General features: G+C 39.7%; 1 protein-coding gene across 2 annotated transcripts in view; it reads left to right on the forward strand.

Annotated features, from left to right (window-relative positions):
• The window catches only part of LOC140730381 (tRNA (32-2'-O)-methyltransferase regulator THADA-like), a 403,880-nt gene that overhangs the window by 65,044 nt on the left and 311,527 nt on the right, over positions 1 to 27,309 (forward strand). For both annotated transcript variants that reach the window (XM_073050701.1, XM_073050702.1), the window contains exons 21-23: positions 11,093 to 11,202; positions 19,416 to 19,548; positions 20,133 to 20,252. In XM_073050701.1, coding sequence (XP_072906802.1) covers positions 11,093 to 11,202; positions 19,416 to 19,548; positions 20,133 to 20,252 — 363 coding nt within the window. The remainder of the gene's footprint in view (positions 1 to 11,092; positions 11,203 to 19,415; positions 19,549 to 20,132; positions 20,253 to 27,309) is intronic.

The following is a 27,309-nucleotide window of genomic DNA, read 5'->3' on the forward strand; positions in this document are numbered from 1 at the left end:
CAGGTGACAGTTTTATTTAGCTGATATAAGCAATGATGTTAAGGGTGATAAAGCACCAATCTTATTTTGGATTATAATTCAGTTTTGGATGTTTGAAAAATAATCAAATTAGGTTTTGATGGTATATAAGCACTGGTCATTCTTTTCAAATTATTAAATAAAATAAATTAAATTTTATTATCAGAATAGTCTTTCATATCCTTTTTTGATGGCATCTCAACAAATCCTATTTCTTCCTTGCCAGCATCTTTCTTCCTAATTGGATTAAGTGCAGCCTTGATTGTTAATATTGGGTCCATATGCTCTTGACCTTCTTAATTAATCTAAATCCTAAAAAGCCAGTGATAGGAACCAAAATTTAGTTTAACAAGAAATTTGTTAAATTGGCAGAAGATGGGTTTGAACCTGAGCCTTCCTGACCTGCAGGCTTGGACAGTTGCTGCTCAAGCAGAACAAACTGAAAATTGTTGTTCAACAAATATTGTTTTACAGACTGCTTAGCTGTTATAGGGTCTCTGCTATTGACCTTCCTTCCACTGCATGGGAACTCATTGATTACATAATACATTAAAGTTAGTGTTTTCACATACTTTGCTTCCAGATTGTGTCAGAGGTTTGAAATGGTGGCTGCAATTTCCTGGTTCTCTTACTTTTGCTATGTGGCTCACTAGCTACCCTGTGGTTTGGCAAAGAGATATACTTCTGATTTGAAGCCTTTTATAGATATCATTCAGACAGTGCAACTCTCATGATCACAAAGCACAGTGATTCTAGTTTAGGAGCAGGTTGTGCGATATTAAGTCATTTTATTTGCCTGACATTGTTGTGACTGAAAGTGCAATATTCCTCACTTAAGTTGCAGTTTGTGAAAGATAATTGGAAGAAGCTGCATTATGTGGCAATTTCCATAACATGTTTAAAGCATTGAAAGAAAAGTTATTCGGTTAGATGTAGAGATATGTAGTTCTTTAAATCTGAATAACCAAGTAATTAAAAGTCAATTATTGAAATGATTAGAGTGCAGGAATCAAATTGCCTTTCCTACTGTGATGTACAGGGGCCTGGCATTCAAACGTTCATGTCAAACTATAATTATTGTGATTTGCAGCAAACAAATTATTGTACTCTCATGCTATTGAGGTTAGAGAATTTCGTATATTTTTCAGTAGTTTTTTTAAATAAGTACTCTTAATTAGATTGCATTGGCTGGATAAAGATCTTGGTGGTAATCATTTTCAAAGATAAGCTATCCAACTTGTTACTGTATTTTTTTTTAAAAAGCAATTTAACACTCTCACCATGATCACGTTTAGCTCAGTTTTAAATTTGACATCAGTTACTTTTTGGTATAGTGTTCCTTGATTACATTGATTCATCACGGGAAGCTGTAAATTCAGAGATTGCCCTTTTCACGTCTACAGCCTTGCATGGAAGGCATCTGTGACTGATTCTGTCCTTTATCTTGCGTCCTGTATATATTCATGGCTGCAGAGTTGCAAGTGAATCGACCTGAGCAGCTGTAACCCTCTCTCATTGCATGGATCCCTCTATGGCATGGTAACCATTTTATTTACAATGAAAGGAGTCCTAGTGAGAAGCTCAAAGTGCCACTCTTATAAATTAGTGGGAAAAAGACAAATCCATTAAAACTTAGAGTAATGTTAGTGGATCTTCAGACTTTAACCAGATTGTAAGGAATTATTGTACACTGGCAGATGTGAAAAGAAAACTAGAATTGATGTCATTCAGTGAAATAGAAATTAAGAAGGAATGCGTTATTTTTTAAAAATTGCTTACCTTCCCCCCCCCCCCCCCACCCCCACAAATCCTATTGCATGGAAGGTCACATTGGTGCATTTACTGTGCTAATCTCTCTGGCTTGAGAAATATGGGCCATTATTTTTGAATTGGATAAAACTCACATTGTCTTAATGGCTTTAAATATGTTTATTAAATTTTGTCCCCTCAGATCTTTAATATTTTATTAGTTACATTTTTGATCTCCCTTTTGGTACTTTTGAACTAGTAGATTGAAACAGTAGGTTTTTGTTCAAAGCAAATTTATTATCAAAGTGCATGTATGTCACTATATACAACCCTACAATTCATTTTTTTGCAGGCCATATTGCATCTCCTGTTACAGAAAGCGACGTACCAGGCAACAGAAAGGTATTCAGGGGAACACTTTAGATCTGCTGATTATATTTCCGTTAGTTTTGAAGTAATTATGGGGATGGAGAGGACTACTCCTTGGGTTGAGATTCTAAATGAGAGAAAAGCTAATTTTAATGGCAGCAGAAAGGATCTGGCAGTTGTGGATTGGGATAGATTGCTTTCTGGCAAAAAGATGCTTGGGGAGTGGGAGGCCTTCAAAAGTGAAATATTGAGAGTACAGAGTTTTGTCCTTGTTAGAATAAAAGGCAAGACGAACTGGTTCAGGGAACCTTGGGTTTTTGAGAGATATTGAGGCCCCGGTTAAGAAGAAGAAAGAGATGCATAGTAGGTATGGACAGTAAGAAATGAATGAGGTACTTGAGGAGAAAAGAAAGGCAAGAGAACATTGAGGGAAATCAATAGGGCTAAAATAAGGCATAAGGTTGCTCTGGCTGAGAAGATTAAGGAGAATCCCAAGGGCTTCTACAGATATTTTTAGTGCAAAATGCTAGCAAGAGACAAAATTAGTCCACTTGTTGATCAGTATGTATGCAGTTTGAAAGAGATGGGAGAGATTTCTTGCACCTGTATTTACCAGGAAGACACACACACAGTCTATAGAACTGAGGCAAAACAGAAGTGAGGTCATGGATCATATCTGGATTACAGAAGAGGAGGTGTTTGCTCTCTTGAGGCAAATTAGGGTGGATAAGTGTCCAGGGCCTGACAAAGTATCGCCTTGGCTAAAGCTGAAATTTTAGAGATCTTTATAACGTCCTTAACTGTGGGTGAGGTGTCTGAGGACTGGAGGATAGCTAATGTTGTTCTGTTACTTAAGAAAAGCTGTAAGATTGAAGTGGGAAATTATAGGCCGGTAAGCTTGACATTAGGAGTGGGTAAGTTATTGAAAGGAATTCTAAAGGACTGGATAAGTAAGTATTTGGATAGACAGGTTCTGATTAGGGATAGACAGTATGTCTTTGTGCAGGGTAGATGATGTCTAACCAATCTTATAGAGTTTTTTGAGGATGTTACATGGAAGGTTGATGAAGGAAAGGCAGTGAATATAGCTTACATGAACTTTAGCAAGACCTTGGACAAGGTCCTGAATCCAGAAGGTTTGGTCATTTGGCATTCAAGACAAAGTAGTAAATTGTATTCAACATTGGCTTAGTGGAAGAAGCCAAAGAATGGTAGTAGATAGTTGCCTCTACAACTAAAGGCCTGTGACTAGTCGTGTGCCACTGGGATCGGTGCTAGGTCCGCTGTTGTCTGTCATCTGTATTAATGATTTGGGTGATAATGTGGTTAACTGGATCAGCAAATTTACAGATGACACCAAGATTAGGGGGGTAGTGGACAGGGAGACCACTATCGGAGTTTGCAGTGGGATCTAGAACAATTTGGAAAAATGGGCTAAAACATGTCAGATGGAATTTAAGTGTGAGATGTTGTACTTTGGGAGGATCAAATCAGTGTAGGACTTGTATGGTGAACTTTAGGGCATTGTGGGGCTCTGTAGAGCAAAGGGATCTGGGAATATAGATCCATAATACCTTGAAAGTGGTGTCACAAGTACATAGGGTTGCAAAGAGAGCTTCTTGGCTCTTAAAAATCGCAAGTGTAAGTATAAGACTTGGGATGTTATATTGAAGTTCTGTAAGGTGTTGGAGAGGCCAAATTTGCAGTATTGTGTGTAGTTCTGATCACCTGCCTATAGAAAAGATATCAATCAGATTGAAAGAGTAGAGAAAATTTACAAAGGTGTTGCTGGGACTTGAGAACCTGAGTTATAGGAAAAGGTTGATTAAGTTGGGACCTTATCCCTAGAGCGTAGGAAAATGAAGGGAGAGTTGATAGAGGTATGCAAAATGATGAAGGTATAGACATGGTAAAAGCAAGTAGGCTTTCCCCACTGAGGTTGGATGAGACTAGACCTGTAGGAGATACATTAAGGCTGAAAGTTGAAATATTTAAGGGGATCATGAGGGCAAGCTTCCTCACTCAGAAGGTGTAAGAGCTCCCACTGGAAGTGGTTGGTGTGGATTTGCTTGCAACATTTAGAAGTTTGGATATGTACATGGGTGGGAGGGGTATGGAGAGCTATGGTCCAGGTGCAGGTCGATGATGCTAAGCAGAATAATAGTTTGGTATGACCTAGATAGCCCAAAGGACCTGTTTCTGTGCTGTAGAAAAGACTATTTTCTAAGCTCACTTACTGAATATTATTGAAGATGTGCATGAGCTATTGCAACCTTTGTCACTGCCTTTCAGTTGCACCCAAATCAAGGGGTGCAAAATCCAGTTTAGGATTGAAGTGATGGAACAATCTAATGACCTGACAATCCTGCCTTGTTTACCACAGCCTACTTGACATGAGTTCATAGGTTCTATACAGGAATCTTGCTTCAACATACATGTGTGTAGGGGTCATAATTGTGTCTTTCATGGTTTAAGCTGTGGTAAATTTATAACTATTGCTTAGAACGAGCATGTCCAATCCTTGTTTGAAATGTATTTTATTTTTGCTAATCAAGGCTGAGAAACTGTTGAGGCAATTTGAAATGGTGCTCACTGAGTAATTTGATTCAAGTTGATGCCAGCTGTTCTCCTAACCATTCGTCACACTGGATGGAAGATGGGAAGCTGTTTTCCCATCGGGAGAAAGAGAACATTATTATGTTATGAACAGTTGCTCACACACTCTCAGTAAATGGTTACAGATCTGAGGCAAATGCCCTACTTTATGTATCAGGTAGTTAGGCAGGTGCATTTTTATGATGAGAAAAAGGATGAATGAGTTGTGGGGGAGAAAAAAGAAAGCTTAAAGCTATATCAGAAATATTTGTGAAACACAACAAATTTGGTTGGATAGAATTTAAGAAGTATATCTTTGTAACTTGGCCCATCTTATATTGGCCTGTCATTCCCCATCTACTGACTGTTAGATGACCCTTTCCTCCTGCCATATTATGTGTAGAGCCAAACTAAGTCCTTTTGGGAACGGAGGAACGGTTTCTGTTTCAGTTCGACTCCTCCCTTTCTCATTACTTCCATCACAGAATAGTCACTTACAGTGCCTATAAAAAGTATTCACCCCCTCCCATTAGAAGTTTTCATGATTTATTGTTTCATAGGATTGAATCACTGTGGATTTAATTCGGATTTTTTGACACTGATCAACAGGAAAAGATTCTTTCGTGTCAAAGTGAAAACAGATCTCTACAAAGCGATCCAAATGAATTACAAATATAAAACACAAAATAATTGATTGCATAAGTATTCAGCCCCGCCCCCCTTTAATATGACACGGCCAAATCATCCCTGGTGCAGCCAATTGGTTTTAGAAGTCGCATAATTAGTTAAATGGACATCTGTTTTGGAGACTTGAGTGCAGTCAAAGTGTTCTGATAGATTGTTGTAAAAATACATCTGTATCTGGAAGGTCCAACTGCTGGTGAGTCAGTATCCTGGCAAAACCTACACCATGAAGACAAAAGAACACTCCAAGCAACTCCGCAAAAAGGTTATTGAAAAGCACAAGTCAGGAGATGGATGCAAGAAAATTTCCAAGTCACTGATAATCTCTTGGAGTACAATTAAATCCATCATCAAGAAATGGAAAGAAATATGGCACAGTTGTAAACCTGTCTAGAAAAGGCTGTCCTTAAAAAAAAAGAGTGACTGTGCAAGAAGGGGTTTAGTGAGGGAGGCCACCAAGAGACCTATGACAACTCTAGAGGAGTTACAAACTTCTGTGGCTGAGATTGGAGACTGCCCATACAACAACTGTTGCCCGGGTGTTTCGCCAGTTGCAGTTTTATGGGAGAGTGGCAAAGAGAAAGCCACTGGGGGAAAAAAAACTCACATGAAATCTCAGCAAGATTTTGCCAGAAGGCTTGTGCGGGACTCTGGAGGCAGCTGGAAGAAGGGCCTATGGACTGATGAAGCCAAAATTGAGCTTTTTGGCCATCAGATTAAATGCTATGTTTGGCATAATCCAAACATTGCACATCATCAAAAACACACCATCCCTACCGTGAAGCATGGTGGTGGCTGCATCACGCTGTGGAGATGCTTCACTGCAGCAGGCCCTAGAAGGCTTGTGAAGGTAGAGGGTAAAATGAATGCAGCAAAATACATCGAAATCCCAGAGGAAAATCTGATGCAGTCTGGAAGGGAACTGCGACTTGGCGGAAGATTTGTTTTCCAGCAAGGCAGTAACCCAAAGCATAAAGCCAAAGCTACACAGGAATGGCTTAAAAACAACAAAGTTAATGTCCTGGAATGGCCAAGTCAGAGTCCAGACCTCAATCCAGTTGAGAATGTGTGGCTGGACTTGAAAAGGGTTGTTCACTCACGATCCCCATGCAATGTGACAGAGCTTGAGCAGTTTGTAAAGAAGAATAGGGAAAAATTACAGTGTCCAGATGTGCAAAGGTTGTGGAGACTATCCACATACTCGGAAGATTGTAATTGTTGCTAAAGGTGCAACTAAATATTGATATGAAGAGGGTGAATACATAATCAATCAGTTATTCTGTATTTTTACATTTGTAATTGATTTAGATGACTTTGTAGAGATCTGTTTTCACTTTTGCAGTCTGTTTCTATTGATCAGTGTCAAAAGATAGTGAAATTAAATCCACCGTATTCAATGTTGTAAAATAATAAAACCTGAAAACCTCCAAGGGGGGTGAATACTTTTCATAGGCAGTCTATACCCACGACAAGCCACAGATTCCCACGACAACGTTGACTACACCTTCTTCCATCCTGCTTCCTGTAACAGTTCCATTCCGTTCTCCCAGTTTCTCTTGGTTATTGTACCTGGTGATGATTCTTTCCGCAGCAATGTTTTGAGATGTCTTCCTTCTTTAGTTACTGTATGTTCTCTCTCTTTGCTATGGGTTCTCAATTGTGTTGTGTACGATTTTCCGTATTTATGCTTTTGCCCTCTTTGTCCCATCAGAACAGGGGTCCTTTTTTTTGTCATTTTGAACCCTTCCGGCCTGCACATTTAACCAATTACCTTCTGTAACTTTGGTCATCTTCAACACAATGCGACGAGACAGACCGACCTTCCCCTCTCCTTTTAACACACCCTAAGTACCATCCCCGTGACTCCTTGATCCACTTTCCGTCTCCACTAGCACTCACTCGCCTTCTCACATTTCAGCAAGAGGTGCAATATTGTCCGTGTACTTTTCCCCTTCATGTTCTGCAGGGATGCAAATACAGCTCTGAGGTCAAGAACAGATTCACTTGCACAACTTTCTCATTAGTATAATGCGTTCGATGCTCTCAGTGGGGTCTCCTCTAAGTTGATGAGATCAAATGCAAAATGGATGACCACTTTGTAGGACACTTCCTTTCAGTCCATCTGTGTGACCCTGAGCTTCCAGGTTCATGTTGTTTAAATTCTCTATCCCATTGCCACTCTGATTGATATGTAGAATTCTAATGAAGCCCAGAGGATTCTCCACTTTGTTTCTTCCTCCTCAAGTTGCTGCACTGTGTTAATTATTTTCAGCTTTTTTCTGTTTTTAATTTGGATTCCTAGCGCTAGTGGTTTTTGTCATTTTATTTTTGTAAAATGTTCATCATCATCTTTATACGCCGTGTCTTATGATGTCATCATTATGTGCCATGTCATATGATGTAGGCAGTCATGGTCTTCTTGGCAATTTTTTCTACAGAAGTGGCATGCCATTGCCTTCTTTTGGGCAGTGTCTTTACAAGACAGATGACCCCAGCCACTATCTTCAGAGATTGTCTGCCTGACGTCAGGGCTTGTGATAATGTGCCAACTGCTTATACAACCATCCACCACCTGCTCCCACGGCTTGACATGGCTTGACACCTGATTGGGGTGCTACACCTTGCCCAAGGGTGACCTACAGGCTAGCGGAGGGAAGGAGCAACTCACACCTCCTGTGGTGGAGGTGTACCTTCTTTAAAAGGGCTGTCTATATTTTAATCCATTTTGTTTAGTCAATCATAAATTGCATTTCATTCTTGTAGAATAAATATTTCCTTTATCAAGTTTTTTAAATTGTTGAAATTTATTACCCAGACCAATAACCACTTACCAATTAATGGGTCAGTAAACATGATGGAACAATGGCTTCATTTGTCATACTCTGACTCTAAAGCAATAAGATTACAGGCACACTAGAATTCTCTCAGCTGCAATGATATTTGTGTGTTTCCTTTTAAAATGGTGGCCTTGATCTAGTGCCAGATAATCAAACTTGCCTAATGTCCCGCCTTTCTCTTGGTGCTGCTACTTTGTCAGCTAAGCCGCTCTCTCAAAAATGCTCCTTCAGAGGTCAATTGGACTGCTCTGTCAGCCTCATCTCTACATTGATCCAACCTCTCTTTCAGGGCTGCTTCCTCCAAAATACTTATTGCTAAAACATGATGGATTTTACAGTGCTGGGTAACAGGTTTTGCTGTGTATTGTGGATATTTACTTGCCATTTTTATTAGTCAATTGCAAAGTGAAGCATCTTTATTTCAATCCAGTTTTCTTTCTTTACTAAATAAGCCTCATTGTGAGCTAACTAAATGATTGGTAAGGAGCTGATATTTCAATATTCAGTACAACAAAAATGTTTTGCAGTTCTTTGGAAAGCAGACATTGCAACATTAAACCAGAGCAATAAAATAAGGGGAGAAATGTTAATGAATAGTGGCTGCTTTTGAGCATTAATGTAAACCGAAAAATCCCATCTAACTTCACTGACAAAACATTATCACTGATTGAAGCAAATTGAGTTTAACCTTCTCACAATCCGGTTTAAGATGGTGCTATCAAAGATGTGCGACAGTTTACCGGTAAGTCATAAGGCAAAATATTCTACTAAAAACATCTCTTCTGAAGCAGATTGTGGTGAACTGTCACCACAGACAGTGAGGAAGTTGTAGGCGAAGCTGGTTCGGGGGACGAGCTATGCTGGGGCATTGCAAGGTGCAACGTGTTCGAGCCAGTGTAGCAGACAGAGTTGGTATAGTTGTCAGAGATGCAGTGAACGATTTGGAGAGGAAGAGTTTTGATGCCTGTCCCCCTGACCCGGGTGCAAGTTTGGGTCTCTCTAAGCACCAAGCCGATTAGGTGAGGTTGAGAGCGGTTCCGGGCTGGGTGGACTAGGCATTTCGGGGTGCTGGGATTCAGATGCTGAGGTGTGGCATTATCCGGTGTTTGGACAATTTAAACAACAGCCTGGATAGACTGGAAACCCGAGTGTCGGGTACAGAGGAGAGGGTCGTTCTGATTTCACTCGCTCTTCCATGAATGCTTATTCCTTTCTCTGCAATGCCGAGGCTGGGAACTATTCCGGCTGGTGTGATGAACTGAGACTCAGTCTGGTTTGGGATGCTAGATCTCTTAGTTTCTTTGGGACATTATGCGGCTTAATGGTGACCAGAGACTGTTGCTGAAGCCGAGTGCATTTGGGTGGCCGCTGGACGCTACCTTGGGCTTAGTGCAAACAGTTTTTAAGTAGTGTAGTTGCATACGCTTGTGTTCCAAAAGCAGTGATTTTTGTCACTGATAGTTGGCGGTCAATAAGCAGCAAGACAATTCAGGATTGTTTTGCTTACTACTTTTTTAAGCTTTCAGGCTTGGAGGTGCCAGAAATGGCCGGGAGGGAAAATGAAATGAATTTAGGAACTATGAAAAATTTGAAAGTATTAGCAATCATCTTGAATGTTACGATGAAAAAGAAGATTTGGAGGATGCAATCATTGGAAACATTGTATGAAAGCAGCTCATTATCTGCAGTAGGTACCTGCGCTGATTTTGTTCATTTACAATCAAAAGAACATGGCAGCATACACTGGATGAACTTTTCCATTGATAACTATTAGGAACTAATACAGAGTTTTTTAGTACTGTAGCAGTATTGGTGGTGCTCTAATTTATTATACATTTCATTCAATTACATAATTTGTTACTCATCTAAATGGTAGTTCATCTTTTTTATACTTTTTCAACTATTTCCATGAAACCTACTATTTGGAGCTGCCACTCAATTGGGTGAAAATGTACTGGTCCTGCTATGTCCCAATTAACTGGAATCCATTGTATTTAAATTCATGAAGATTGTGGAAGAAAATGGAGTAAAACATTTTAATGTTTCCTTTTTTAAGTTTTACTAACTTTAGGTGGAAGTATATCTTATGATATTCAGTGAAAGTACATGTATTTTGTATATGAATGTGTGTTTAACACATCTTTTTGTAGACTTCAGCATTTAATGTTGTAATTACTGAAATAATTCTCAAGTCTGAATAATAACAGTGACAAGGGTCTATTGGGAATAATTTCTATCTGGAATGTTATTTACGACTTATTCAATAGAAAGTCATAGTTTGCAACTTATTGAAATTGATATCTTACTTATGACTGGATGATTATGAAAAGGTAATATCGATTATGTAATGAATAAATTTGAAAGGTCTCCTTTAAATACGTTAGAAAGTCAGGTAACAATGCCCTTTTTTTTGCTGTATGCTCAGGTCCACCAGCTGCAGCCTGATCTTCTCTTGAGTCTATGTGGAAAGAGCCAATCTTGAGCTAATCAATGGAACAAAGTTTGTGTTTTACATGTTTAAATCGATTCATGTTCATTCCACAAAGACAACCTGTGACCAGTTCAGTGAAATGGGCTTAAACAGAATAAACTGGCTGTCCTTTACATTATGAATTTTACTGTATAGTGATTAAAAAAATTTTTGTATGAAAAATAAAAGTAAGCTGCTTGTGCTGACAATCTGAAATGAAGACAAATAATGTAGGAGATACTTGGGTCAGGAAATATATGTTGAAAGTGATTGGCTATTTATAAGAGGCAATGACCTGACTCCACAGCTGAGAATTTCTGACATTTATTTTTCAAATTAATGTGTGTTCTTTTACTCTTAATTAAAATAGGTTCGAGCAATTGGAGAGTACTTCAAATCCCAGCTTCTGCAATCTAGGCATAGAGGTGCATTTGAGTTGGCTTATGTTGGATTCATAAAACTTACTGAAATGCTCACCAGGTAAGTGTCAGCCAAGCTAATAGTTATTTTATTTTCCAGTAGAAAGGCATTGTTCTCCATGTGGTAATTGCAATCAACAGTAGGTTAATCACTGAAGTGTTGGCTGATTTTGAACCTTGTGATTCACCTCATAAGCACCACCAAAAAGGCACTTCATACATTGTTTTTTTTATTGCACGTTGTAGCTGCACAGTGAAGATGAATTGTAGTACAGTACAATGGAGAGGCAGGAGCATTGTGCATGCTTTATTTAAATGGGAAAATGACTGCAATCAAGCTGACATTTATGCTTCTGCTCTGTCTGCTTTCAGTGGTTTTCCAGAAATTTGTTTACATTGCATCTGAGAAATATCCAAAAAGATTTACCTGGTCAGAAATAAAACAATAAATTTTAGAATCACTCATCAGGTCAGATGGCATCTGAGGAAAGAGAAATAAAGCTTTTTTAAAATATATTTGGATGTGATCATTTTCTCCCCTCCCTTGTTAACAACGAGGTTTTGGAGTACTTGGAGGCACAAGATAAAATAGGCTAATGTCAGCATGGCTTCCTTTAAGCCAGTGGTTCCCATCCTTTTTTGTGCCATGGACCAATACTATTAAGCAAGGAGTCCATGGACCTCATTTTGGGAACCCCTGCCTTAAGGGGAGATCTTGCCTGCCAAATCTGTTGGAATTCTTTGAGGAAATATCAGGCCGAATAGAAAAGGAGAGTCAGCGGATATTATTTACTTTGATTTTCACAAGGCCTTTGACAAGATAGCGCACATGAGGTTGTTAAGCGAAGAGCCTGTGGTATTACAAGAAAGATACTAGCACGGATCAAAGATTGGCTGACTGGCAGGAGGCAAAGTGTGGGCATATACACGGTACCTTTTCTGGTTCTCCACAGGGGTTAGTATTGAGTCCACTGCATTTCACTTAAGTGTTAATGATCTGGATGATTCAATTAGTGGCTTTGTGGCCAGGTTTGCTGCTGATACAAAAATAGGTGGAGGGGTGGCAGTATGGAGGAAGCAGGGAATCTGCAGAAGGTCTTGAGCAGATTAGAAATGGGCAAAGAAGTGGCAGTTGGAATACGGTGTAGGGGAGTGTATTCACTTTGGCAGAAGGAATAAAGGCATAGATTATTTTCCAAATGGCAAGAAATTCAGAAATTTGAGGTCAATAGGACTTGGGAGTCCTAATGCAGATTTCCGAAAAGATAAACATGCAGGTTAAGTTGGTAGTGAGCATGGCAAATGCAATTCTAGCATTCACTTGGAGGGGATTAGAATATCAGAGCAAGGCTTTGAAGTATTGTGAACAGTTTTACATCCCATATCTAAGGAAGGACATTCTGTCCAAGGAAGAATGACCAGAGGGTGTTTTGAGGATGAAAGAGGAACACTTGATGGATCAGGTCCTGTACTCATTTCAGTGTAGAACAGATAATCGAAGTACTCCATGGCACAAAATGGTGGGGAAGTCCTGGTTTAGAAGATTGGGGCTTGGAGGTAGTAAATCTCATTGAAACTTACCGAACTTTGAAAGGATGCATAGAGCGGATGAGCTGTGGATGCTTTCATTGATGGGAGAGTCTTGGATCAGAGGGCATATTCAGAGGAGAAAATAAATCCGCCATGATCAAATGGTGGAGCAAACTTAATGGGCCAAGTGGCCTAATTCTGCTTCTGTGTCTTATGGTCTTGTGTTTCAATAAAATGGCTAGATTATTTGTTTCCAGAATCATAATCAGGTTTATATTGCGCCATAGATGACATGAAATATATTATTTTCCAGCAGCAGTACAGTGGAAAGACAAAGATGGTGTTAGTGGGTTGATGGTGGAGAGGAAGAAGCTGTTCCAAGTTGTTGACTGTGGGTTTCGGACTCCTGTAGCTCCTCCCTGATGGCAATAAAGCGAAAAGGGTTTGTGGATAGTAAAGATCCTTAGTGATGGATGCTTCCTTCTCGAGGCTTCTCTTGAAAATGTCCTAGATGATGGATGAGATCCTCCTCAAACTAGACAATATAAAATCAATGAACCTTCTCAGCTGTTGTCGCTTAACCTTTAGAACCTAATCCTAACAGTTTCGTCAGAGCTTTGCTTGCAAATTTACTTGCTCTTCCCTTTCTTTAACAAGATGCTTGCCCTCCACCCAGTCAGCCAAAATCAGGAACTTGTACTGTGGGAAAATGAGTGGTGCAGTCCGTAGAGAATGTTGTAAATGAACTTGGCCACTCTAGAATGTAATTTAGTATTTTTGATTGTTGCCATGTGTATTTAGAATGATTCAATGATGTTGTTTGAAGCAGCTAAAAGCACAAGCTAGCAATACTGCATTTTTAAATGCTACTGTCAACATTCTGTTCATTTTAGCATTTTAATTACAGAAATGAGCAGTTTCCTTAAGGTTTGTCGTAGCCAGTGATGGAGGGGGTAGGAGATAGTATGGATAAACTCCCAGTACCTATTAAATGCGTCTCAAATAGCCTTTTGACAACCAAGTCCAGATCCTGGCCTTCACATGTGGCTTACCTACTAAGCCTGGTAGAACCATTTCTACTGACAAGGAAGTGTTACTGGCGCCTTTAAACCAGTTGCTTTGAGCAGATGGGGCTCGTCAGCTCATCTAGAAGGAAATCTCTGATCTCAAACCGCTGCTGCCTTGCGGCTACACCTGCTCAAAGGGAAAGCATTGGGAGTAAACCCTGAAGGAAAATCCAGAGCTGGAGTTCCGAAGGCAACTCCTGGTGCCAAACTGTTCTGTCCTCTTGCAGTATACCCACATGCTCACTTTCATCAATTGTAAAATTAAAAATATTTAATATTCCTACCATCTTGAAACATGTCCTGACATCTTCAACTATTGTTTTTTGATATCAAGATTGTCCAGTAATTTTCTTTTTAGCCATTTTAATTCATCTTTACATTCCCCTACAAGCTTTTTGTCATTATTTGTTATTATTAACATTAATTTTTTTCATGTGTCTCTTTTAATATTTTAAATCAATCTACTCACAGGATTTTACATTGTAATACACCTTCAGGACTTTGTACTTTAACTTTGCATATCTGTTGACTCATGCATCACCTTTTCTTACTGTGGAGCAACTTCTCCATATCTCACTGAACTTTGTTTCCCTCCTCTTGCACTGATTGAATCCAACTTCACTGAGAGTACAACTTCCCAGTGTTCTGCTGCTTTCAATAGCCATTGCTCACAATTAATGCTTAGTAAATTTGGAGCATTATTTTTTAAAATGTGTTATCCACTTCTACCTCATATCGTATCTGTAATGTGGCTTATATTGGAATTTACAATGTTATTGTTCTGTTTTTCTGACACTACTCTGAATAGTCTGAAAAATCACCATTTCTATCATTTCAGCTCTTTGATGGCATGTATTACACACCAGGAATCTTAACATTACACTTTCTATTTTTTAAAAATTCTATCATCATGGATTTCATCATAATAAAACCTGTAAGTGCACAGAACTCCTATTGTGAACATCAACATTTTTTAAATCTTTCTGGCTTTTTTCTGAAATGTTAAAACCAGCTATATTAAATTATCCAAAAAAACCCAGAAAATGCTGGAGATGCTCAGCAGATACGGAGACAGAATCAGGGTTAGCTTTTCAGGTCAGTAACTCTTCATCAGAATATCTCAGTCCTACTCGGGTGCGAGCAGTTTACACCTTAATTCACAATTTAAATGCTTAGAGGACTATCAATTGCATAATGTGTTTGTGTGTGTTTAGATAAAGTCTAAATTAGGTCTGAGTGTTGTATTGTTCCACAACATGAGCTGAAAAGGTGAGAAACCCCTGAGATTTTTTTACCAGGTCTTTTTCCTATGTCTTTGCATAAAGGTAAGAGTCAAAGTATTGATGCAAACATAAAGCATGTTAATCCAACTTCTTGAGAAATAACAGATCGAAAGAAACAAACCAGTTTAAGATGGGTCCATCTAACTTTTTGCTTGGTTCTGTCACCAAAAAGGAAGTCTCAGGTTCAGAAATAGCATTGATCATTTTATAATATCCTGTGTTATTTTCTACTAACTTGAAATTTGTTTGTAAAATTACAACTTGTTTATGAAACACTTTCTTCTGCTGAACTATTGGGGTAAATTATGCAGGCTTCTATTTCCGTCTTTACTCAAATTGTTAAAGTGCTAGAAGTACAAGGTTGATTTTTAATAAAAACTCACTAAAATGGTCAACTCAAATCATCTGAGCTGCTGATAAGAAAGGACACTGAAGTTTTCATGAGTTGGAATACATAATAAGTTGGCCATTATACATAACGCAATTTAACATTTAACCTGCAGTTAGGTTCCAGGCTTCATTTATTGATTGAAATAAGGAATACGTTATAAATGAGTCAGCATGCTCATAAAAAGGGATTTTAATTAGTAGGGCAAGACATTAGTACAGTAGAAAAGTGCAACAAATTATTTCCTGCTTTGTGGAATAGCTAACTTATATTTTGTTTTCACTCAAAGCACATATAATCATTGTTGACCCTGAGTTCTGTCACTGAAGATCTAATAGGTTATGCAGGTAATAGGGTTCAGATAATTGAATGAAATATGTCTACAGACAGTTCCTAATCTCTCCAGTGCCACTGACAGCAGATACCACATTGCAATTTGTTGCTTATTCATGCAAAAGAAAAGAACATTCTGACCTGTTGACTCACACTCTGGTTTAGTCTAAGAAGCAGTACTGATGATAGGCCATCTATCTGCCTTGGCATAACTGTGGGTAAAGTACATATTATAAACATCTTAAAAACAGAAGTTCCAGCCCTAGAGACCTGATTCATTCACTGGTGACATTGGCTTCTGAAAATGTTAGTTTCATCAGCCCTTAAAGCTGAAGAGTAGAAATGTCATTTCTTTTGAAACTTGTAAGCCTATTATGCTATGATACAGTAAAGGAAAACCAATCATTTTGGGAGACTGGCGCATGTGGGTAATCTGGAGAGAATCTGTAGATGTGCTAACAGAATCTATTTAATCAAGTCCTTAAAAAGAAAAGTTTTCAAATGAACTGTTTGTCTTATCTCCTGTGGTTTTGTTATCTGTTCTATAAAGATGGAAACAATCACACCTTGCATTCTTCATATCACCTTCAGCTGCTGTGCCAGTGTTATCCACAATTCATTTCCCCTTGTAAACCATATACATTTACTTATAAGAGGAAGTGGAGCACATGTTCATATGTACTGTCACTGATGTGGTCAAGTGTAATAGTTATCATTCAAAATGTAATGTTTTGGTTTCAAATATTCTAGAAGTTTATCTCCATCTTCAGATACTGAACACGAGGGTCTCTCGTCTACTCTGGAGTCACGCCAGTCTGAAGGCAGAGATTAGTTTTCTGAACATCTTGCAGGATCTAATCTTAATGCGGTAATCAGTCACCCATTATTACATCAAATGTGACCGCAGTACGAATCATTTACAGTGAATTTGTCAGAATCAGGTTTTACTATCACTGACATATGAAGTGAAATTTGTTGTTTTGCATGAGAAGTGCTATGTAAATAATAAATTACTATGAGATGCAAAGATAATTAGTGCAAAAGATGAGTGATGAAAGTTGATTGTGACATGCAATTAAAGTTGTCTTGACTTCATTGCATCATCATCCCCAAGGCCTGACACAGTCATCCTGTTCGACAGCTCAAAGCAGGTGGTCATGGTAGAACTGAGAGGTCCTTGGGAAGTCCAGATTGAGCAGGCATTTGAGTGTAAGAAATATCAGGAGCTAGTAGAGCAGTGCCAGAGACAGGGGTGGAGGGCGTGATGCTAGCCTATTGAGTGGGGTGCAGAGGTTTTGCTGGCTGCTAGCTCTGCAGAACCTACTCTCTCCATGGTATTACGGGGACTGCAAAGAGATGAGCCATCAGGACCATTACAGAGGCTGCTGTGCAAGCCTCCAAATGGCTGTGGATCAAGAGGTGTGACCCGTGGACCAATATTGCTGGGACACGAGCCTGACCCTGCCAGTGATGTCGTAAGACCTGATGACTCCGGGTTACTTCACTGACGATGTGTCCTAGCGCAACCTAGGATATATCCCAGCATCTGGTTTAATAACATCTTTCCTATAAACAGGAACTAAAATTATACACAGTACACTAAGTGCAGCCTCAGTAAGGTCTTATTTATATTACGTCCCAATTCTAATTTTCACTAAAATCACTCATTTTCATGTGTAATATCCGAAACGTTATCTCCTTACTTGCTGCTTCTTGCCGCTCTTGCTCAATGTAAGATGGAATTTGGGCTGATTCTGAGATGTAGCACGGTGTTACAATGAAGGAAGGAAGGAAATTGTTGTTGGGTTGATTTAGCATTTCTTTTCCGGTAGAGTAGCAAGTGATGGATATATATCGATAAAAGTCCTCCTGAATGATTTTTAGGGCGTCATCTGTGATTGTCATGCCCACAGCTGAAGGTACCATGGAGTAATGCAATAAATGTTTATGTCACAGTGCATTCATTAATTAATTGAGATGCCGTGTGGAATGAATGCTTCCGGCCTTCGAGCCACACTGCCCAGCTATCCCCTGGTTTAATCCTCGCCTAATCACAGGACAGTTTGCAGTGACTAGTTATCCTACCAACCTATCCTTTTTTGGATTGTGAGAGGAAGCCCGCGCAGTCACAGGGAGAACGTACAAACTCCTTACAGGCAGTGACGGGAATTCTAACTTTCTAGGAGAACAGACAATGTACTCTTTGGTCATTGGAATGTTGAGGAAGGAGGTAATTTTACAAAAGAGCACCTTAAATAATGCGAATGAGCTTTCCAGATTCGCAGAAAGCAGTGCCAGTTGTTTCCTTAGCACTTGTAATTCAAGTTTAGCAATAGTGGTGTACATGTGAGGCTGAAGATGAGATGTGGATTAAAACCCACAGTGAAATGTGTTGTTTTGTGTCAGTGGCTAACACAGACTGAGATGTGCTGGAGCAGCCTTCATGTGTTGCCATGTTACCAGCGCCAACATGACTTACCTGCAACTTACTAACCTAATACGTATGCCTTTGGAGTGTGTGAGGAAACTGGACACCCAGACGAAACCCACATGGTCACAGAGAGAATGTACAAACTTCTCATAGACAGTGGGGTGAATTGAACTCCTATCTTGTATCTGGTGCTATAATGCATTATGCTAACCAATGAAAATGAGCTTTTTGCAGGAGCAGTACAGTACCTTTATAATTCTAAAACTTTATAATTGATTCACAGTAAGTTTAAGTTGTGGCAGGCAGGCTGAACTAACAGGAGAGAACTATGGAAATAACCATCTCTGAAAGAAGTTTGTTTAATTTTCTAATTATCTTTCTGAACGTGTTATTGCGTTTGTCTTAAGGTACAATTTCTCTCTATTTTTGAGCTAATATGCCTGATAGCATTGGTGCTGTTATGTGGAAGTTTTGAATGCTGTTAGCATTGAAGGACTGAATGAATGAATGCTGAAGACGGTGTGAAGAGGTAACTTGCACTGAGCAGGAAGATTAATACCATCCTGTTGGACTGTGCTAATCTACAGAACTATTCAAAACACAGACTTTGTTATATTCCCATTGTTGGAGCTACTTTGTTCTACAGTACTGTGCAAAAGTCTTAGGTACATATATATACTGTAGCTAGGGTGTCTAAAACTTTTGCACAGTACCGTAGTAATTTTATGTTTTGCACTGTACTGCTGCCGCAGAACAAAACTAATTTCAGGACATATGCGAGCGATGATAAACCTGATTCTGATATTGGTCTCTATTGTGGACTGAAAGTGGGAGGAGGCAGGCAGAGGGGACAATGATTGGGAAAAGGGAAAGGGAGAGGACAGGGAGCAGGAAGCACCAGAGAGACATTCAGTAATGATCCATAAACAACTTGTTGGAACCAAATGACCTTGCCTGGTGTCGCAGGACTGGGTATGTCTGCACCCGTGCCATTCCCAACATCCTTTGCTCCTGCCAGATATACAAACTTGCTCTCCGCTCTATGTTGACAAATACCGTACTGTACAAAGGTCTTAGGCACCCTAAATATAAATATATGCCTACCAAGACTTTTGCACAGTACTGTGGTAGCCACGCTTCTGCATTGAATGAAGAGAGCAATAAAGACTTTTGGTTGGAGAATGCAGATAAAGAATATTAGCAGACGGAAGTAAGCACACAGATGTTTTGTCCTATTTTTAGATGCAATCATGGAGATCTGCAGAAGTTAACTCTGCAGTGGCTTGAAGACGTTTTACAGGAAATTAAGTCCAGTGCCCCAGAATCCAAGCTGTGCCCAACCAGACGCAGTGCTGGAATCCCATTTTACATTCAGGTAAGGGGGGGGGGGGGGCGGTGAAGTTATACTAGAACTGTATACAGTTCTAGTTGCCATGCTATCAAAAAGATGATAGCGCCGGAGAGGGAGCAGAGGAGATTCACCACAATGTTGGCTGAATTGGAGCATTTGAGCTCAAAATGACAGACTGGAGAGGATAGCCTCTTAACTTCCTTGGAGTAGAGTTTAAGTGTGGACATGATTGAGGTGTATAAAATAATGAGTAATTTATAGGAGAGACTGGAGATCATTTTTAACCATTTCAGAGTTGAATAAAACTATAGGACACTGATTTTGGGGATAAGGGGTAAGAACTTTGGAGTGGATTTGAGGGGATCTTCTGTGAAAAATGAACAAATAAATATTCATAGCTTTGTTTCATCAAATACCGTTTTGATTTGGTAATCAGGGCATATAAAGATTTTTTTTTCTTTTCTAAATTAAGCAATACTGTTCACTTTAACTGTAGAAGGAAGGGGAACTGTTTGTTTGTTGGGGTGGATGAACCAAACACAAGACAAATATTACAGAAGGATGGATGTGTATTTCAGATTGGAGTCTTTTAAATTTTCTATCTTTAGGCCTTGGTCTCCTCCGAGCCTAGGTGCTCCAACTGGAGTCTTCTGAAGATGACGATGAAAGAATTGATCACACTTTCCATGCCAGCCACCTCCCAGGATGAACACGCCACCATTCCACAGGTAGAAAAAAGAATTTGAACCCTTTTAATACTAGTACACTTGAACAGTGTAATCTGGGTTGTTCTCATTGCTAAGATGATTCAAGTGTAGATGAAGAAAGGAAAATTATCTGTTGGGAAGATTAAACCAAATCCATGGCAAATACTGTAAAAGGATGGATTGTGTGTGTGTGCGTGCGTGCGTGCATGCATGCGTGTAACTATCTCAGATGACCCCTCAGATAGTGTAGTTCACGTAGTGGAAAACCACCCTTGCTAAATTCATAAATCACTATCAAAAATCAAAATCTGAAATACTGAATAAAAATTCACTCACAGCACTTAGATGCGAATTTTTGTCTCAACTTGCATTTCTTGACGCATGCACTGATGATGTGTCTGCATTTTGAAAAACTGCGATTCAAAAGGTTTTCCGGGAATACAGCCTCCCGTCCCCCCACCTCACCACGTGGGTAGAAACTGAGATTAATACAAACATTTAACTGAAAAATTACTTCTCAGCCCAGTGCACAAATAAGTATCAATGTACAACACAACACTGGTTAGGTTGTATAAAGTGTTGTTTAGACCACTCTGAGAAAATTGCATACATTTCCAGTTGCTACACTACAGGGAGGCTCTGAAAGCATTCTATGAAAGAATGCAGAAGAGATTCACCAGGATGTCGGCTTGGAATGGAGGGATAAGGAGAGATAGAGAAACTGGGTTATTCTCACTGGAATGTAGGAGGGTGGAGGTGTAAGTTTGGAGTATCGTATACAGTTCTGGTCACCGAATTATAGGAAAGATGTCCACAAAATAGAGAGAGTACAGAGGAGATTTACTAGAATGTTACCTGGGTTTCAGCACCTAAGTTACAGAGAAAGGTTGAACAAGTTAGGTCTTTATTCTTTGGAGCGTAGAAGGTTGAGGGGAGACTTGATAGAGATATTTTAAATTATGAGGGGGATAGATAGAGTTGATATGGATAGGCTTTTTCCATTGAGAGTAGGGGAGATTCAAACAAGAGGACGTGAGTTGAGAGTTTAGGGGTAACACGAGGGGGAACTTCTTTACTCAGAGAGTGGTAGCTGTGTGGAACGAGCTTCCAGAAGGAGTGGTAGAGGCAGGTTCGATTTTATCATTTAAAAAAAATTGGATAGGTATATGGACAGGAAAGGAATGGAGGGTTATGGGCTGAGTGCAGGTTGGTGGGACTAGGTGAGAGTAAGCGTTCGGCACGGACTAGAAGGGCTGAGATCGCCTGTTTCTGTGCTGTAATTGTTATATGGGTATATGGTTTATAGAGGTTTACAAAGTTGTGAGAGCAAGAGACAGGATAGAGAATCTTTTTTCGAGAAAAAGGGCAACTAGATCTAAAGGGCACTAATTGAAAGAAAATTCTGAAGGAGACCTAAGGGGTAAGTTTTTCACACGGAATGTGATGAATATCTGGAGTGATCTATGGTGGAGACAAATACAATTACCATGAAAACTGAACAAATATTGGATAGGAAAGGAGATGAGAGACATGAGCCAAAGGAGGGACAAGTGGGACTAGTGGTGGTGGGCATCACGGTCAACATGGAAGAGATGGGCTGAAAAACTGATTTCTGTGCTGTGCTGTGGAGCAGATTTTGTTATTTCTGTTGATTTTTTTTACTGGCATTATGTTCAACTCCACCGTCTTCCTGGACAGCAGGTTCTGCTATTAGTGTCTCAAATGCATTTCCTTTGGCAGTCATCAAATGTTGTTTGTTTCTGTTGCTTGCTCCCTTTTTCTCATCTACTGAAGATCCTCTAGGTTGGTTTTTGTTTTCCTTAATTTTGCATTAGCTTTCTTTCATACCACGATTCCGTTGCAGTGGTATGCATACAGTTGCAATTTTGACTCTAATCCCTGATATTTGTTGTTCACCGTTTTCTGAGTCAGTTTCACTTTAGTTTGCATGACAAAGGAAAATTCAAGTCCCTTTGTTGGTTGCTTTCTGATTTCATGGAACAACTGCCAGCATGGAGGTCGACGGGTTTAACAAAAGGGTTTCATGTTAAGTGTTTTTGCCAAGTGACTCGAAGAGAAATTATTTTTAATGATTAAATCGAAAACAAGATTGTTTCAGGTGGCGAATTGCCAGTATTTTTTTAAAATTTCTTTCTGTTCTCTGTCATGTTGGGCTCAGTGGAATTAGAAGCCCAAATTCAAAACACGTTATGGTGGAGTATGCAGTATAATGTGGATAAGCATGATATTATTCATTTTAACACACACAAAATACTGGAGAAACTCAGCAGGTCAGGCAGTACCTGTGGAAAAGAGTAAACATTTGCTATATTGTGCCAAAATCTTTCATCGGGACTGGAAAGGAAGAGGAGTAGTCAGAGTAAGAGAATGGGAGGGGGAGGAGGAAGAAGTACAAAGTGGTAGGTGAAACCGGAAGAGGAGGAGGGGGTGAAGTAAAGAGCTGGGAATCTAATTGATGGAAGAGAGAAAGGGTTGCAGAAAGGGGAGTCTGATAGGAGAGGACAGAAAACCACGGAAGGAAGGGAAGGGGTAGGAGCACCAAAGGGAGGCAATGGACAGGTAAGGAGATAAGGTGAGAGAGGGAAATAGGAATGGGGAATGGTGAAGGAAGGGGGGAAGACTGGGAAGACTGGAAAATTGCAAATGTCACTTCCAAATGCCACTCCACTCTTAAAGAAGAGAGAGAGGCAGAAGAAAGGAAATTATAGACCAGTTAGTCTGGCCTCAGTGTTGGAATTTTATCTTGATTCAGCTGTAGTAATCCTGAGTGAAAATATTTGGTGACTCGCTTTGGAAAGAAAGCGCTAAGCAAAGAATTGAAATTTATCTGCACCATCTTGACTTCTATCAACTAATATTGAAAGTAGTCTTGATGGACTTGGAATTTTAAAAAAAAAGCCACAAGGTGATGATGAGGCTTTATAAAACCTCAAGAGTGCAATTCAGCAGACCTAGTGCAGAACCATGATCCAAAATGTCCACAGGTATTGTTTGACCTACTGATTTCCTCTAGCAGGTTTATTTTGCTCTAGATCCCAGACTGTGCATTGTCTTGTGTCTTCATTCATTTGTTGGCTTCAACAGTTGTGGTAGCTCTGTGTTAATCTTTGAATTAATTTTGGACAGCAAGGATTTATGGGACATGGGGATAGGGTAAATGCTTATTTGGATCAATGCTGATGCAAGACAAATGGACCAAATAGATTGGTATTGTAGCATTTATATCCAAACCTTTTGGGTTTTTTTCTCTTGCATTTTGGCAGAATGGTGTCCACAAAGCTTTGCAAATCTGCTATTGTCTGCGTAGTGGGAGAGGGTGAAATTGGGGCCTATTTGTGAAGATCTATCATGGCCCACAAATGGTATATAAATACTGATGTTTTTCAAGTGGAAATTAGCGGTGCTGAGTCAGCATCTGCTAGGCATTCAGCCATCTCTTTTGTTTAAAGCTACTTTTCAGTATTTGCATGCAGTTGTGCTGTTCCTGTGTTGAAATGCTGGGATATGACATAAGGTAATGATTATTGATGTAGAATTCTGACTGGCCAAAAGAGTGACATTCGAGTAATGTATTGAGATATTTTTTCCCTCATCACACGAATTTTTTTCCTCTCTACTCACTGGTTCCTAAAATTCAAATTAAACCAGAAGTCCTGTTCATTAGAATAAGGCAAATTTGTTTTAAGAAGTAGAGCAAAAGACCTTAAATAATTTCGAGAAACAGGCCCTTTAGTCCACTGAGTCCATATCAAGCACCATTCATTTGCATGAATCCTAGGTCACAAGACAAAGGAGCCAAAGTAGGCCTTTCGGCCCATCGAGCCTGCTAGGCCACTCCACCATGAGCTAAACTATTCTCCCACCTAGTTCCAATTTCCAGCTTTTTCCCTATATCCATTGATACCCTGACTAATTAGATACCTATCAATCTCCTCCTTAAACACCCTTAATGTTTGGGCCTCCACAGCTGTATGTGGCAACGAATTCCATAAATCCATGACCCTCTGGCTAAAAAAATTTCTCCTCATCTCTGTTTTAACCTCTAATTCTAAGACTGTGGCCTCTTGTCCTGGACTCATCCACCAAGGGAAACAGCCTTTCCACATCTACTCTGTCCAACCCTTTCAACATTCAAAATGTTTTATGAGATCCCCTCTCTTTCTTCTATACTCTAATGAATACAGTCCAAGAGCCGACAAACGTTCCTCATATGTTAGCCCCTGCATTCCAGGAATCAGCCTCGTAAATCTTCTCTGAACTCTGTCCAACATCAGTACATCCCTTCTAAGATCCCTTCCCAAAACTGCACACAGTATTCCAAATGGGGTCTCACCAGTGCCCCATAGAGCCTCATCATCACCTCCTTACTCTTATACACTATTCCTTTTGAAATGAATGCCAACATAGCATTTGCTTTCCTTACTGCCAATCCAACTTGGTGGTTAACCTTTAGAGTATCCTGCACGAGGACCCCCAAGTCCCTTTGCACTTCTGATTTTTGAATTTTCTCCCTATCTAAATAATAATCTGCTCGATTATTTCTTCTTCCAAAATGTACAACTGTACATTTCTCAACATTGTATCTCATCTGCCATTTCTTTGCCCACTCTCCTAAACTGACCAAATCTCTCTGCAACCTTCCCATTTCTTCATCACTTCCTGCTCCTCCACCTATCTTGGTGTCATCTGCAAACTTAGCCACAAAACCATTTAATCCATAATCTAAATCATTGATATACAGTGTAAAAAGAAGTGGCCCCAACACCGACCCCTGCGGAACACCACTAGTAACCAGCAACCAACCAGAATAGGATCTCTTTATTCCCAACCTTTGCTTTCTGCCTATCAGCCAATGCTCCACCCATTCCAATATCTTTCTCTCATCTTACTAAATAGCCTCTTATGCGGCACCTTATCGAAGGCCTTTTGAAAATCCAAATACACAACATCCACAGCCTCTCCCTTGTCAATCTTATTTCCAACTACTGATGTCGGACTAATAGGTCTGCAATTTTCTTTTTGCTGCCTCCCTCCTTTCTTAAACAGCGAAATTACATTTGCGACCTTCCCGTCCTCCGGAACCATGCGAGAGTCTATTGATTCCTGGAAGATCATTTTCAATGCCTCCACAATCTCCAAAGCCACCTCCTTCAGAACCCGTGGGTGCACCTCATCCGGTCCGGGAGACTTATCTATCCTTAGTCCATTTAGCTTCCCAAGCACTTTCTCTTTAGTAATCTTGACTGTACCTAATTCTATTCCCTGAGACCTCTGGCTATCAGGTATGTTGCTAATGTCTTCCACTGTGAAGACTGATGCAAAATACTCATTTAGTTCCTCTGCCATCTCGTTGTTACCCATTATAATTTCTCCAGCATCATTTTCAATTGGTCCTCTATCTACCCATGTCACTCTTTTACTCTTCATATACAGTATTTTTTTTAAAACTCTTAGTATTCTTTTTATGTTAGTTGCCATCTTCCTTTCATAATCCATCTTTTCTTTCCTATTGACTTCCTTAGTTTCCTTCTGTAAGTTTTTAAAAGTTGTCCAGTCCTCAGTTTTCCCACTAATTTTTGCTTCCTTGTACGCCGTCCACTTTGCTTTTATTTCAGCCTTAACCTCTCTCGTTAGCCACATTTGTACCATTTTTCCATTCATGATTTTCTTTTTTCTTGGAATATATTTTTCTTGCACTTTCCTTATTTCTTGTAGGAATTTGATCCAATTCTGCTCTACCATCCCTCCATCTAGCTTACTTTTCCAATCAACTTGGGCCAATTCCTCTCTCATACCACTGTAATTTCCTTTGTTCCACTGAAATATCGATACACCTGATACCACCTTCTCCTTTTTAAATTTGAAACTGAACTCAATCGTGTTATGATCACTACTTCCACGGGGTTCCATTACCTCTAGCTCCCTAATCGTCTCGGGCTCATTACACAGCACCCAATCCAAAACAGCCGATCCCCCGGTGGGCTTATGGACAAGCTGCTCCAAAAAGCCATCCCGTAGGCATTCTACAAACTCCCTCTCCTGAGATCCAGTACCTTCCTGACTTCCCCAATCCACTTTCATATTAAAATCCCCCATAATTATCTTGACATTTTCCTTCTGACAAAAGATAGATCCCAATGATCCAAAAATTTGATCCAGCTTTTTCTATTTCCAGCTGTAACTTGTCTGCTGAATTGCACTTTTGAGGTTTTATAAAGCCTCATCATCACCTTGTGGCTTTTTACCCTTGCCATTTCTTAAATCGACCCATAAGGATTCTACCTCTTCTGATCCTGTGTCCCTTCTTTCTAGTGATTTGATATCGTTGCTTACCATCATGGACACGCCACCCCCTTTACCGACCTTCCTATCTTTCCTATACACTGTGTATCCTTGAACATTCAGCTCCCAGTCACATGCATCATTTAGTCACGACTCAGTGATGGCCACAACATCATATCTTTTAATCTGTAGCTGTACAGCAAGGTCATCCACTTTCTTTCTAATGCTGTGTGCATTTAAATACAGTACATTTAGATCAATATCTGTTACCGATTTTGCTATGTTTCTATCGCACAGCAAATTATCCTGTCTATTCACTTGTCTGTCCTTCTTGCCATCTTTGCTGCACAATATCTTTGACTTATTTCTGTTTTCCTCTTCCTCAACCCTAACACCCTAGTTTCCTTCCCCCTGCCAACTTAGTTTAAAACCTCTCTAACAGTTATATTAAACAATCCCACCAGGATATTAGTACCCTTTGAGTTCATGTGTAACCCATCATTTTGTATAAGTCATACCTCCCCCAAAATAGATCCCAGTGATCCAAAAATTTGAAGCCCTGCCCCCTGCATCAGTTAGTTAGCCTCACATTCCTTCATTAGCGCATGTCTCAGGCAGTGATCCTGAGATTATTACTCGGGAGGTCCGGCTTTTCAATTTCCTTCCTAGCTCCCAGTAATCTTCCTTCAGGACCTCCTCTCTTTTTCTGTCTATGTCATTGGTACCAACGTGTACCAAGACTTCTGGCTGCTCGCCCTCTCTCCTCAGAATACTC

This window comes from Hemitrygon akajei, chromosome 7 (assembly GCF_048418815.1).
Source record: "Hemitrygon akajei chromosome 7, sHemAka1.3, whole genome shotgun sequence".
Taxonomy (NCBI): Eukaryota; Metazoa; Chordata; class Chondrichthyes; order Myliobatiformes; family Dasyatidae; genus Hemitrygon; species Hemitrygon akajei.